A 15,427-nucleotide genomic window follows, 5' to 3' on the forward strand; every position below is an offset into this window, starting at 1 on the left:
GAAGAGCCAGTCCATAGACTGGTCTGCATGGTAGGGGATTTCAAATGTCCATTTCCACTTTTGGGATAACTGGGGATGAGACTGTAGTCAAGTATCCTGTCGCTTTTGTCTTATACTGGGGGGAGGGCAGACAATATATAAATGAAGGACATTAAGACTACAAAGAGGAAAACTGTGGGGTTCAAGCAAAATGGAACAGAACCAGTAGCGTCACTCCTTCTTCCACTGCTTATTGTAGTGACAATGGTCATCCAGCAATAAAAGTCATCCAGCCTCTGCCTGGTGACCTATTGCTCCCATCAGGTGGCTATCACGCCCACATAATCCCTTCACTGAATATCTCCCAGCATATCTCATGGTTTCTCTCATGGTCTTATCCCTACATTATTTGTGCCATGGCTGCAGTCACACATTCAACTCAGTGCCTCCATCACACCTGCACATAATCAATTTTTTGGGGCGTTCCTATAGGGCAATTCCTTATCCCTCTCCTGAACACCTTCCATTTTCATCCATCCAGATGTTATGTGTACCTGATGGATCATTACACATGCTTTTATCCGGTTATTATTAAAGTAAAACAGTCAATATTAAAAGAACCACAGGGTGAAACAGTCACTAAAAATTTCCACAGCAGTAAGTGACCATTTGAAAAGGATGCCACATCACTGATGTTCTCCATCCTTCTTCACCCATTCCAAGACACCATGTATTTCATCTGTATTATGATGGACAGTGATCAGAGCCTTTTATCCATTTTCATGGGTCTGTTTTAACAGTTGTTGTAAATCATCACGTCATAACAACTGTAACATGCGACAGGACCTGGATAATTAAGAACACAACACTAACAAAATACAAGCATGAATATTCAAGTGATTACTTTTATCTCTGGCAATATTATCTATAAATACAGGATAACAAAGGGTTCACACAGAAATACATCCTTTTCCAATATGTAGTATCAGAAGTTGTCATGGATGTCAATCAGGACTTTGAGCTATTGACCATCCAGAAAGTAGTGGTCAATGGCTCAGAGTCCTGATGGACATCAGTAACAAGTGGTGTCCCTCCGGGGTCCCTATTGGGACCAGTGTTATCCAATATCTTCATTAGTGATACATGTGAAGGCATTGTGTGCACTCTCACCAAATTTGCAGATCATACCCAGCTGAGTGATGTGGTTGATACACTTGGAAGTCTTCCAGAGGGACCTGGACAGGCTGGAGAAGTGGGCCCATGGGAATCTTGTGAGGTTTAACAATACCGAGGGCAAGGTGCTCCACCTGGATCAGGACATTGCAGAGGATGAGAAGCTTGCCATGACCCAGCCATGGGCACTCCCAGCCCAGATGTGCCCTGGGCTGCATCCAAAGCAGCATGGGCAGCAGGGGAGGGAGGGGATTCTGCCCCTCTGCTCTGCTCTGCTCTGGTGAGAGCCCACCTGGAACCCTGCATCCAGGTCTGAGGTCCCAGCACAGGAAGGATATGGAATGTTGGACACTCCATGCTGGACACAACAGGACACGGACTCACTGTTGGAGTGAGTCCAGAGAAGGGCCCCTAAGATGATTAGAGAGATGGAGCACCCCTCCTAAGGGGAAAGGCTGAGAAAATTGGGATGGTTCAGCCTGGAAAAGAGAAGGTGGGCTTCCAGCACCTGAAGAGAGACTACAAGAAGGATGGAGACTTTGGGCAAACCATATAGTGACAGATCAAGAGCGAATGGCTCTAAGCCAAAGGAGGGGTAGGTTCAGGTTATGCATTAGAAAGAAGTTCTTTACTATATAGGTGGTGAGGCACTGGAACACATTACCCAGAAGCTGCGGATGCCCCATCCCTGAAGTGTTCATGGCCTGGTTGGATGGGGCTTTAAGCATTTGGTCTAGAGAAAGGTGTCTCTGCCCACTGCAGGGGGGCTTGGAACAGTCAATCTTTAATGTCCCTTCCAACCCAAGCCATTGGGTGCAAATGCTTTGCACAAGACCATGTAGATGATGTCAGCTCTCCCCTCAACAATCACCTCTATACCACGCTTGGCAGGCATGATTTGCCCTTAATGTAGCCACATCGGCTATCACTAACCACCTCCTTATTTTACATATGCCTTACTATAACTTCCATGGGGATTTCACCAGGCACAGAGGTGAGACTGACTGGCCTGTAGTTCCACAGGTCTTTATTTCACAAGATCACAGAATCACAAAATGGCTAATGTTGGAAGGAATCTCAGCAATCTCAGCAGGTCATTTGGTCCAACCTCCCTGCTCAAGCTCTAGACCCCATGGCAGAGGATTGCATCCAGATGGTTTTTGAGTATCTTCACTGAGGGAGATCCAACAATCTCTCTGGGCACACTGTTCCTGTTTGTGATCACCCACACAGTAAAGAAGTTCTTCCTCATACTCAGGTGCAGCTTTTCTGCTGTGCTTTTCTCTCATCTTATTGCTTGGCATCACGGAGAAGAGCCTATGTCCATTGTCTTGGCACCAGCCCGTTAGACAATTATAGACATTCCTGAGGTTCCCCTCTCAGTCGCCTCTTCTCAAGGCTGAACAGGCCCACCTCCTTCAGCTCTTCCTGGGGAGCGAGATGCTCCAGTCCCCTCATCATCTTTGTTGCCCTCCACTGGACCTGCTCCGGGAGCTCCATGTCTCTCTTGTAATGAGAGCCTCAGGTTTGGACACAGCACTCCAGATGTGCCTCACCGGGGCTGAGGAGAGAGACAGGATCACCTCCCTCAACTGCTGACATGCTGTTCCCATTTTAAAAAGGGAATTTGTTTGAGGAATTGCTTCTGTAAGAGTGATGCTTTCCTTTGCCTCTTCTGTTGATGTTTCCTGACCTGTCTTGTGTAGAACACACCGTCAGTGTCGCTGGATTCAGGATGTTGTGTAAAACGGAGAGGGGAACTGGAACGCCTTTTAAAGGCGAGATTGCTGCTTCAGCCACTGGGCGCCCAGCGGCACGACCACATCTACCGCATCGTTTCCGAGAGCAGCCTTCCTCCGCCCCACAGGGGCAGCGGGCGGCTCCCGCCCTTCTGAGGGCGAGGGGAAGCGCCGCCCCCGCCGCCGCCGAGCGCAGCGGGGCCATGTCGGCTCCGCGGGCTGCGGCGCGGGAGCGCGGCCCGGCGCTGGGGCCGGAGCCGGGCGGCAGCACGCAGACATCGCACCGGCTGCTGGCCTACAGCGACGCGCTGCTGTCCATCATCGCCACCGTGATGGTGAGTGCCCAGCGGCGGGAGGCAGGGAGGGAGGGGGCAGCTGCGGCTGGTCATGGCTTTCCGGGTCGCGCCCGTGCCTCTCCGGGCCGCGGCCGCCGGTGCCGCCCGGCTCCGCGCCCGCCCCGCTGTCGCGGCGTGCCGGCGGCCGCCCCGGAGCGGTGTCGGCAGTGCCGGCCGTGGCGGGCCGGGCCACGGCCCGGGAGTGGCTGTGACTTCCAGAGCTGCTCCTGGCCACGCGATCCGCTGGCACCTGAAGGTTGTGTGGTTTTAGGGAAGTGCTCAACGAGGAAAAGAACGTCATGTGCTAATCAGCGTTTTGTTGTTTCAGATTTTGCCGGTGGCTCACACGAAAATACATCCTGACCAGGTATTACGTGCCGTTGTTGTTGCTTGTGCCCTCTCAAGCAGATGTAACATCCTGGTTTAGCACGCCCGCTTCATTTCGAGTTACAGGCTTTCAAAAGCAGAAGCCATTAAGCAACATAAAACCTAACATAAATTTCACATACGGCGTGAAACTTCGGGTGTATAACTTTTAGATTAAGATTTGTGTTATATGCAGATGTTGTGACATACAACATGAATGAGCCTGTTGTAGGCCACAGATTATAACTAATTACTTTTCTATGGGAGATGAATTGCCCGTCTGACCAAAACAACTTTCAGCAAGGATCTGGTCTTCTTGTTAATAAACCATCACTGAGAGAAGCCACTTATATAGCACAATCTGAATGCTGGTTTTAAAGTCAGGTTCACAATAAATGTAATTTGAATAAACTAAGGTGGAAAAATAAGACTACAGAAAATAAATTCATTCTGAGAATACCCAGGAATTTTAGGAAACAATAATTTGAGAAAGTTTAGAGGTTTTTTCTTTTGTCATTATTTATTTTGCCACTCTTAAATAGATGTAAATGTTAGTTTAAGAAGCTCAGATAAGATCTGTAACACAGTGAATATACTGTATAAGTCTGTTTAACCCATTGTAGTGGTATTTGCAAAATTTGCTGAGGTTAAGCCCTCTCCTTTCTCCTTTTTAACAATCTTCACATGAAACCTCTGCGATGCTTCTACTATGGAAGTCAATGCTGTGAAAGTAAAAGAGGCATATTGTGTCCAGTCCTCTGAAATGCATTATTATAGTAACAGTGATAAGAGAATGCATCAATGAGTAACAAGGTGAATAGAGCATTGGGAAGCCCATTTACAGATTGATGAGATGTGTTGATACATCAAATGCCGTATTTCAGCCTACTTAACAAGTTCCTAATAAATGGTTTTCTCTGCAATGTACTAATGAGATTGTTGAATGGGAACTGCATTCTTGGGAGGCATTTTCCAAAAATACATTACATTACTGTACATCTCTTTTTCAGATTTTGGTAATAATTTTGTAACGTAACATTTATATTTTGTTTCCTTGGGTGTCACTTTCTGTTTCAGAAATTAGGTGAAAGTGTTCAGCAACTTCTCCTGGCAAAAATTGCAGTCTACTTGATGACCTTTTTAATAGTCACAGTGGCATGGGCAGCTCATGTAAGGTAGGAATATGGTGTTTAAATTTAAAGTGAAAAGCTAGAAAATGCAGGAGATAAACATGTCTCTGATGTATTTCTGTCTTGCTGCCAGACTTCTGGATTGTCTTTTGTTAAATAATAATAGGAAATCATTGTAAAGAAATGCTACCCTTAGCAGTGAAAAGCTACTCTTCCACCACTGCCATAGTCATACAGAGAAAAACAAGCATTATATATCTTTTAGAGTTACTTTTCATCTTATCTTGAAGGCTAAATAGAATTAGACTTCTAATTCTGCTAAAAAAAACCTGAATTTGTAACTTGCCTACAACAAAGGAATAGATATAGTACAGCTGGCATAAAACTCGTCTCTGTCCTCAGTAGTAGCTGTCACATAGCCAATTGTAATCTTACAGATTCTGTACTTCACAGAGCTGTGGACACTCCCACCTGCCATGTCTTGGTGGTTAAAAAATAATTGGCACACAGGTGTCATACAGGAACCAGGGCAGTTTTTGTCTGAATTTTGAAATTTACAAATGTCACTATGCAAGTGGAATGGCTACATTCCAATAAAGGCATGCAACCTGTAATTCAGTATTTGAAGCTGATTCCTCACATCCATTCCTTTACTGCAGTTCTTTTCTTTGCTCTTATAAGTAAATGCTGAGGTACAGTTTCAGGGTTTTGTGGAGGGTGATGGATCCTGTTCATTCTAAGTGACAGTTTTGTGAATGAGGAGTTTCATTTACAAAATCTGGGGATGCATACAAGGAAAGCTTTGTGTGCTGTCTCTTCAGGAGAAATTATTGTAAGCCTTAAAATTTTGAAAATACTCTGCCATTCAAATAGAAAACAGGTTCTTAATAATTGCTCCATGATTGAACTTCATTGTATCTCGCTTTTTTTTTTACTACTTTCATATTTGAGCTACTTGAGTTTTGGTGGCACCTGGAATACTTGTATTAATTCTGTGTTAAAGAAAATTGGGTGCCCCCATGCTTTCATAAATGTACAATTTATAGGTAGAGTTGTGAAATATATTTTGTGAGTTGGCTTGTTCATGATAACCTTACTTTGCCTTGCCTCGACAGGTTGTTTCAGGTGATAGAACATATAGATGATGTCCTGGCTCTTCTAAATCTGGTGAGTCTTGTCAGACAAGCTGGATGGTTAACAAGCAGATGCAGGTCACTTACATGTGTCGGTGAATAGCCAAAAGTTTCTACTTTAAATGGCATAACTCAGACATATTTCCAAGTCAGGAAAATACAAAGATCTTTAGTTTCACTGTGACTGATTGATAAATAACTTGCTTTTAACTTGCAAATGTTTTACTGTAAACCAAAAGAAGCTCTGCAGCAGGTTAGTCTGAAGTTCATCTGAGGGAACTGAGTATTTTGCAATGTTGTTTCAAACTCTGTTCTCTGAAAGTATGCAAACACACAATTATTCTAATTTTGGTAATAAAAGCACTGTTGGAGCTCCATGAGATAAAACTAGAGGAAATTATTTTTGAAGAATAGCCTAAGGCATCTAATTCTTACCTAATGTAGCTTTCAAAGCAATGCATTTCTTTATGCTTTTATTTGTTGGGTTGGGTTTTTTAATTTTTGCTTTTTTAGATGCGAAATATTTATGATCAGCTGTTAATGTTCTTGACAAATCAGAAACCACTGTTTAGAAGATGTGGTATATTTAGCATTGCTACTTTAGAAAGAAGTTTCTTAAGAACCATAGCAAAACTTTTGCCTGGGGTATTGTTAGACACAGAAAACTGTGGTGTTTTCTACAATAAGCTTGTACAATTTGCACAGAGAACGTGGAAGATGTGTACAAAAGCAGCCATTTGTTGTAGTCAAAACTCAGCAACTTCAGAAATGTGGGTATTTTTCATTATGTAGCATAAGCATTTGATCTCTTTGTAAAATACAAAGCAAGCAATGTCTTCATTGAAGATGTGTCCAGAAAATACAGAGTGTTTCAAAATGCTTTTTTCTGTTTTAGGCTTGCATGATGATCATAACCTTCTTGCCATATACAGTAAGTAACTTTCTAAAATCTGACATTTGTTAAATTACGTTGTTTGTTTCTTCATTTATTTGGAAAGACTTTACCAAGGTATTCAGAAACCCAGGAAAGTGTTGTTATAGTATAAACCCTGAATCCATTATCGTAATTAAGTGTTGCTTCTTTAAAATTCATGAAGCTGTTTTATAACCTTCAAATACTTCATGTTCTAGACCTGGCAGAAAATGGGTATTCTAGAAACAAAAATTACAGTTATGGAAAGTCATAGTATCATAGAATAGTTTGGGTTGGGAGGGGCCATTAAAAGTCCTATAGTCCAACCCCTGCAAAGATCAGGAACATCTTCAACTAGAATAAGTTTCTCAAAGCCCCATCCAACCTCACCTTGTATGTCTCCAGGGACTGGGCAACTGTGCCAATGTTTTACCACCCTCATGGTAAAAAATTTCCCATGATTTCTTTTAAAAAAGCAACTGTATTGAAGAAAGTCCAGGTTATCTGATAAGAATTTTGGTAAGATAAATAAAACTGTGTTTCAAACTCCTCATTATATGGCAGCACAATTTCCTTTTGTAATTTAGACCCAAGTTTGTGGTATCACTTCTGATTTGCTCTGCAAGGTTGATTCTGGCAGCAGAGGGTTTATGTCTAAAATCTGCATAATTTTTGGTCATGTGACCTCAAAAGAAAATTTGCATAGGAATACTATATTAACAGAACAAATCAGTTGCTTAAGATGCATCTTGACTGTTGTATGTGTAAGACAGGCACCTGTTTCTATGTAGATATATATGTCTTACATTTAGTCTGCAAAAAATAAGGCTGTGGTCAGTAAGACAATCTTTATCAGCAAGAGAACATAATTTTCATTTTGCCTTGAAGCTGAAATTGTTTTTGGAACGCTGTCCACCTTTACATTACACCCTGCTTTTCTTTTTTTTTTTTCCCTTTTTTATCCTCCCCTAAAGAAGCTGCAGAAATTAATACAACAGGGAGCCATGAAGGTAGACAAAATAAAAGATTCAAAAAGGTATCCTAATATCAAGAATTTTCACAGCTATGACATCATGTCAACCAAAACCAGTTAAGCTTTATGCTCAGGTACAAGCCACTCTGTAATTATTATGGAAGCACACTGCCAGAGTGGCTAAGGTTTAGCACTGTCAATGTCAGAGCAAAACCATCTCTAGAGATGCCTTTGGTTATGATGCCTGCATATATTTGTCGCTGGAAATAGCATTTAATGGAATTATGATGAAATGCAGATTACTATATAGATTTTTGAATATTTTCAATATTGAATGAAGACTGCTTCTATTTCTCTACTGTTATTCCTGCATTGCTTCTTAATTAAATATATGATCTTGCTGATTTTTTCCAGTTTTCCTTAATGGCCTCCTTTCCAGGGGTACCTTTTGGCATCTTCCTGTTCAGTGTCTGTGCTGTTGTCATTGGCCTTATACAGGTATTGGAGCTATCCATTTATATTTTCACTTTTACATAGACTTTCTTGTGTAAAATTGAAATTACACTTCTTAGGGAGAGGTGTAAATTGCTAAATATGTTATCTGTATAGGATTTTTCTTCAAAGTTATGCCCGTTTTGATAATACAGTACCTGTATGTAAGACAAAATTCACTGTCCTGTGAAGCTGCTTTATGCAACTAAATCTGCTGATCTCAATGTTCATGGAATTCCTTTCCCACTCTTTCTAAAAATGCCTTGGGCAAAGAACAGTTGCATTTTCCTGCTGATGTTTTTCTGAGCCATGCAGCAGTGGGTGAGGGCTTTCATCTCAAGTCCAGCAGCACTCTTACTCCTGGTGCAGTGCTTTGTTTGCTTTCAGTTCCTCATTACAGAGGTCTTCATTCCTCTTCAGCAAGGATCAAAGGTCATCACAGACTCTGCAGAGGACACTAAAATCTTCACATGCAGTGTGTTGTCATATCTCAGAGTTTCTAAGACTGACTTTCCATATGGGAGTGAAACTTGAAAGTGTTTTGGAATGTGTTGATTTATACTTCTATGTCTTAATGCTTGATATCTTTCATATATTTATTTATAATAAGTTCAGTAATGCTCTTTTCCTTGCAGGCTGTGATAGTAGCATATGGATTCTATCACCCACACTTACTGAATCAACAGATACAGGAGTCTGAAAATCAGAATTTCTATAAACATCATATCTTAAAGATTATCCTAAGAGGACCAATTTTATGCTTTTTAGCGGCCATCTTTTCTTTTTTCTTTATTCCTTTGGTAAGTTTTCTCAGTTAACAGAAAACTTTGATGCAGCAGTTTGTATTAGCTGTCTTTAGGACTGTGTATGAAAATAGTGATGTCTGTGTTAATTATGCACTCTTTCTCAATTGCTAGTTCTAGGGTGGGTTTTTTTGCATTTAGTTAATGAATGTATTTAATCACAAAAATCATCCTGTAACTTGATCCATGATTTTGTATAGTGTAAAAAGAATATTTTGCTAAAATATTACTTGCTTTGCCTGCTTTTTGTTTGTTTTAAGCAGGTCTTCTAAACTCTACGTTAATATCTTGTGCATCAGAAGTAGCTGAGGTAATATGGAAGCTTATGTGAAATGAACACCACATTGCACAAACAGAAGAAAAGGGAATGCAGTTGCTGCACTAACTTAGGGTGTAAGAGCAAACAGAGAAGGGAGACCAGTTAGCTCATCTGCATCTCAAAACAAATAGTTTTGGATAAGGACTGCTTTTACATGGCCTTTTTCTCTTCTGCCTTTATTTCATGTCAGTGAGTTGCTCCTACTTATTCATAGCTTTAACTCTTTTCTAGAGCCCCTACTCAGAACTGAAATCTAGTTTTTGAGTGTATGCTAAGCTTCCATTCCTCTTGTTCTTTAGGAAAAGATGGATTTAACTGAATTTTGAGAAAGATTCCACAGGAATTGGCACCATTTAAATAATCCCTAAGTCTGTGAGAAATCAGGTTGCTCTTGATGAAAGGAGCAGTTATGAGTCCAAACACTAAAAGGCCTAGTTTTTTCTGAAAATATATTTTCCTCTTCTTCCTCACTCTGTTCACTGTAGTTTGGTTATTTGTTTTTAATGTTAACAATGGTGAAATTACTCTCCCAGTTGCTCCTATGCTTAGACCTCTGCAAAGCCTGTGAACCACTTATGACCACCAATGTGTTTTTGTGACACAAATAGTAGAATCTTAGAGTATCATGAATTGGAAGAGCCTATAAGGATTATGTGGGATAATTTTTCAACTTCCATTGTAGTTACTCCTGCACTTTTTGTCAGCAGAATTAGTTCCCTACTTGCTTTAGTTTGCTTCATTACTGGTACTAAATTAGCTAGGAAAAAGCAGTATTTGGTTCTACATGCATTATTCAGGAAGTGAATGAGCATTTTAACTGAGCCTTTTTCTTTTTGAAAGCCAAGATTTCTTTTTCTCAATGTTATTAGTTCTAAGATTGAGAGTTACAGTTTCATGTTAAATCTGGAAGGTAATTTATATTTTGATAACTATATTTAAACTGTTAATTTTCTTCTCCAACAGTCTTATGTACTTCTTGGACTTGTAATCGTTTTTCCGCATCTCACTCGATTAATTACATGGTGTAAAAACAAAATTCTTGGTAAGTAACAAAATTCTTAGGCATATGTTCAGATTAGATTGTCAGCATGTTATGCAGACAGCCCAGAATAAAGCAATTTCAGTTCTGCCTTCATTTTCGGTCTCATAACATAGTGATTTTAGGGTTTATTGATGTGCTTCTAAACAGTGTCTCCCTTGCCCCCTAGTTTCCCATAACTGTGATGAGATTTGTGTAAGGCACAGCACTTTTAAAGATCAAAACTCTCTGGTTTGTCCTGATAATGCGAGTGCATGCAGACACACGTAGGTATATGAATGATGGCTGCAGGCCATCTATCCCTTTTCCCTCCTCAAGAGGGAGCATGGAGATGGAAGAACATAAGGAATCAAGATCTATGCCTTTATCACTTTCTTCCCACATTGCTGAATAGTCACACATTTTCAAACAGGCAAGCACTGCACCTGTAAATCAAACTTCCTCACAATAGTTAACTGTTCAGGGCATTACATGTCAGTAATCTAACTGCTACCATCTAAAGAGGTGCCTTCACACATGTCTTAAGTTAGCCTAAACCCATACTTCCTTCCCTCATGTGCTTTCTGCCCTCCTTGTGTCAGGAGTAACAATTGCACAACCATAGCAACCTGAGCTGCTCTTAAATCCTGCTGAGAAAGAGGTTGCCATTGCAGGAGATACCATGCAACCTACTTGGCTGAAAGGTGCAGTGTTCCTCTGAGAGGGACCACAAAACCACTGAACAGATAATGTCTTTGGAACTGATGCTCCCAAGCTGGGTCAGAAGAATAACACCTTTGTACTTTTACTGCTGCTGTTCAGACAAGTCTATCTGTTGCCAGTGCAAATGTGAGCATACTCTTCCCTCCCCCATGAGGCAGCAATAACAGGGAGGCAGAAATGCTCTGAAAGGATGAAGCCAGACTCTTAAAACCTTAGAATAAACACATACAAATATTGTCCATGCCTATTGTGATGGGGCCACTGTGTTTTGCAGTCAGGTAACGTCTCTGCCTCTCACCCTGTCAGATGGCTGAAATACTGCTTTATTGAATTTCTTGTGATTACACCTGCTTTGCATTCCTGTGGAACCTTAACCTTTTATATATATGCCTGAAGCAGTGTATTTTAGCTAGCTAAGCACTTCTGAGTTCACTCTTCAGAGATGTGTTCGACATTTCCTGTAAAAGCTATGCCTTTTGACAAAAGGCTTGAATTATTTTAAGTGAGGTCATTGAGTATCCCAGTTCAGCCCCCATGTTTTTTTTCAAGACAGGTTTTTACTGCCGTGTAGTCTAAGTTCTGCAAGCTGTCACAGAGATCCTGTAGCTCATAGGGCTTCCTGAAGGACAGTATCTGATTTGTTTTGTTAATTACAGCTTTGAGTCATTATTAATGTAGTGGAAATGGTTTGCCATACAGTTTAAAGGAAAGAACTTTTTTTTTTTTTTTGTTCCTGAAGCACTTGTCTTGAAAGAAACATAAATTTCAGGGAGAGGCACATATGCCAAAAAAGTAGAGTGACTGACATGTGTGGATGACTAGCATCCTTTTATCTAAAGAAAAGTTTAGGCAGATGGGGAAAAAAGGAAGTCACAGTAAGTTGTTGAGCTACCTTATTTTATACTTCTTTTAATGATTTAGCCTCTGGATTTGTTTCCAGGTCAGAGAGGTGAAGAGGAGGAACATCATAGCTTAGAAACCTTCACTTTTTACCTCAGTGAGCCTCTGAGTAAGGAACGAGTAGAAGCATTCAGTGATGGAGTCTATGCCATTGTAGCAACCCTGCTCATTTTGGATATATGGTAAGGCTTTGTGCTGGTTCTTACACTTTGTCCTGTTAAATATATAAACTTTTGTCTGTATGTAACATTTGAGGAAATAAAATTAATCAAATATTGTGTTTGACATCCAAAATCTGCAGTGGTTACTTTAAAGTATGAATTTCTGGAAGGACACAGAGCACAAACCAAAGATACTTCTAACACCCACACTCCAGCAGTAATGGTCATCAGTATACGTAATACATGTTGGGATGTAGAGTCTTGAAGAGCAAAGCTTCCTTTTTTTGCTTAGTTATGTTTTCAGATGAAAGCTTTTTGCCAAAAAAAGCTTTTTAGTCACTGTATAAACTTTATTAACCCAAAGGAATGCCAACCTGCATTCAGATTTCCTTTTATAGATAATTTTTTTGCAGAGCTGTTATTTGAAACACTGTTGCTAAATGATTAGAGAAGTACAGTGTGGATTCCTGTTGTTCACTACTTTCTCAAAGTAAAGAGCATAATTCAGTCTTGATCCAGATGTGTTTTTATAACAATAATATGCAAAGTAAAGTAATTTTTCTCTCCACAGCGAAGACAATGTTCCTGACCCCAGAGAAGTTGAGGAGAAGTTCCATGGCAGTCTTCTTGAAGCTTTAAGTGAATATGGGCCAAACTACCTTGCTTACTTTGGCTCATTTGTTACAATTGGTCTCCTGTGGTTTGTCCATCACTCCCTTTTCCTTTATGTAACAAAAGCTACCCGGTTAATGGGACTGCTCAACATACTTTCATTGGCTTTCATTGGTGGGCTTCCACTAGCTTACCAGCTGACCAGTGAATTTGCAGAAAAGTCTCATAACGAAATAGAAGCCATTCAGGTCAGCTGCGTTATCACTTTCTTTGCCAGCATATTTCAGTTTGCAATATGGACTACAGCCCTCCTCAATGAAGAGGAAACTTTGCATGCCTTTGCTAGGTATGGTGGCAAGGAACATGCCTTCATGTTTGCCAAGCTGGCTCTTTACCCTTGCGTAAGCCTGGGGGCCTTTTTTCTAACTTGCTTGTTAAGTGAATTTAGCACAGCAATTTTCCATCTTATGCAGATTGTAATCCCATTTGCTTTTCTTGCTTTGCGCATTTTTGTTAGAATTTCTCTAACTGCCATAAAGTCTGTGATGTCTCTCTCCAGACGGAAGGTTGTATTGTTAGAAGAAGAGGAGGCATGTTTGTCTCCAAATGAAATGCTGTCCTAAATTTCCGCACAGTGCATGTGAAGTTATGAGATCAACTTCAGCTCCTCTGACTCGCATTATATTCGTGTGTGGATTATATTGATGTAAACCAAAGCCTGTATTGACCATAACTGGGGCATATTTATGTTTAAGCTGGCCATGCTCGAGACCCTTTCTCTAAAATCTGCTATTGAAAATATTGGATAAAGAGGGGATGCAAAGAAAAGCATGTTCCCCATCTTTTAGGATTGCCTTATAGAAAAAAAATGCTGCTTGACATGTAACTGCAGCAGTGATCGATTAAGAAGTGCACAGATACCCAGAAAAATGGCAGCCAAAAACAGAAGTTGGTTGAGCTTCTATGTAAGAGAATGTGAGGCATGGAAAACATGGAGATTTCTGGATGGTACATCATAGTAGAACGTGTGTGCATACGAGTTACTGGTTGGTTTTTTTTGGTTTTTTTTTTTAATTTTTTTCAATGTTAAATTTTTTTAATGGTTTTTTCAATGGTCTGTTCTGCATAGTCACAAACAGGGGATAGCAGTTGGAAATCTAACTGTGTTTGAGTGGTTCTGTGTGAGTTTAGATGGGAGTTGCAGTTGTGATAGCAGTCTTCCAAGCCATCTGAACACAAGTTCTTTGGCCTTATCTATTCTTTTTTTTAAAAAGGGTGTAACAAATGAGGATTCATGTGGCTTTGCATCCAAGTTTGAACTAGCTTTGATATTTTCTGAGGGAAAAGAGCTCTGTGATTAGACGTAAGGTTTTTTCTGTTCTGCAGAAGCTTCTTGTCTGAAGTGTTTTAATTCTCAGGCTTTTTGTGTCTGTTTTTTTTTCTGGCAATGGAATATCCTTTTGTTATCCAGAAGGCATGGTGTCATATTGGAGAGTATGAGACTGCAATGTGTGAGAGTTACACATCAGGTAAGGGAGTTGAGTTTTCTCCTGAGTTGTGGACAACTAAGGGATCCCACAGATTCCTGTGTCTCAGGACAACAGCAGAAGAAACTAACTCCTAGAAGTTCCCGTCCATGATAATGTTGAATTATTTTTTTTTTTATTTTTTGCACTTACATGCGGCTGGATAAATATTGTGCTTTTCAAATCATCTAAACTCTGGCTGTAGAAGCCATTACGTTTCTTTTTGGCAGAGTGATTAATTTGTGTCTTGATTTATCTTAGTGCCTGACAACTTTAATGCCGTAATTAAAGGCATTTGGGGAATTTTGTTGTTCATCATGAAAAAAAAAAAGTGGCAAAATATGCTTGAAGAAATTATAGGTGAAAAAAAAAAATCTCGTTTCAGTTGAGATCAGTCTTGAAAGCACTTGTGCTTTTGTTTTGAAGCACCTTGATACTGAATATGTCATTGTGAATACTACATACTTCTGGTGAAGAGTATGTTCAGCTGTTCAAGGGGATTTATACCTAGTTGTGGTTAAATTACTTCCATTGTGTTGTGTATAGCAGTTTTTCTGATACTTAATAAAAGCACCTTTGGTTCTGTATGGTTTTGTTTCTAATGTGCAGCAGACACATAGTAGTGAATATGTGTATTTGTAATAAATTGCAATCGGTGAAGAAACAAAACTTCAAGCCATTTATTTCTTCTGTGTAGGTGAACTTTAAGGCCAATATCTGTAATTAAAATTATGTTAGATGTGTTTTTCCTACAGGATTACCAAGATCTCTTCCAACCTCAGCAGTTTTGTGATTTTTTTTTTCCAAAATACCAAAATGTTTTTAATGTTATATAAAGAAATGATGATTCTACTTCTCATGGTACCTGAAGAGAATGAAACCCAAAAACTGAATCTAGCCAAGGAGTTTCATTTCAGTCTTTATAAGGATTCTTTGTATAAAGCAATGCATAAATATTACAAGGCTCTGTATTAGCTGAGTAATGCGCCTTTTGGTGGTTTTTTTTGTGTGCATGTTTTTAGTTGGTTGGTTGATTGGTTTGGTTTGCTTTCTTTGGGTTGGTTTGTTAGTTTGTTTTTTTGGGTTTTTTTTTTGTTGACCCCACTTACAAATAAGTAATTTGTTCTGCAGA

At 40.0% G+C, this 15,427-nt stretch overlaps 1 protein-coding gene across 2 annotated transcripts; it reads left to right on the forward strand.

The window, feature by feature from the left end:
- Positions 1-3,057: 3,057 nt before the first annotated feature.
- On the forward strand, positions 3,058-14,882 carry TMEM175 (transmembrane protein 175). Of its 2 annotated transcripts, XM_059873368.1 has the most exons (10): positions 3,059-3,226; positions 3,555-3,593; positions 4,670-4,767; positions 5,838-5,889; positions 6,751-6,786; positions 8,156-8,239; positions 8,869-9,033; positions 10,319-10,397; positions 12,037-12,178; positions 12,729-14,882. In XM_059873368.1, the coding sequence occupies exons 1-10, from the start codon at positions 3,095-3,097 to the stop codon at positions 13,390-13,392; spliced, it is 1,491 nt and encodes a 496-aa protein (XP_059729351.1). In that variant the 5' UTR covers positions 3,059-3,094; the 3' UTR covers positions 13,393-14,882. The 2 variants fall into 2 exon arrangements, with proteins under 2 accessions (XP_059729352.1, XP_059729351.1); XM_059873369.1 differs by lacking the exon at positions 8,156-8,239 and having other exon boundaries at positions 3,058-3,226.
- The last annotated feature ends 545 nt before the right edge of the window (positions 14,883-15,427 follow it).

The sequence above is a fragment of the Haemorhous mexicanus genome, chromosome Z (genome assembly GCF_027477595.1).
Source record: "Haemorhous mexicanus isolate bHaeMex1 chromosome Z, bHaeMex1.pri, whole genome shotgun sequence".
In the NCBI taxonomy this organism is placed as follows: domain Eukaryota; kingdom Metazoa; phylum Chordata; class Aves; order Passeriformes; family Fringillidae; genus Haemorhous; species Haemorhous mexicanus.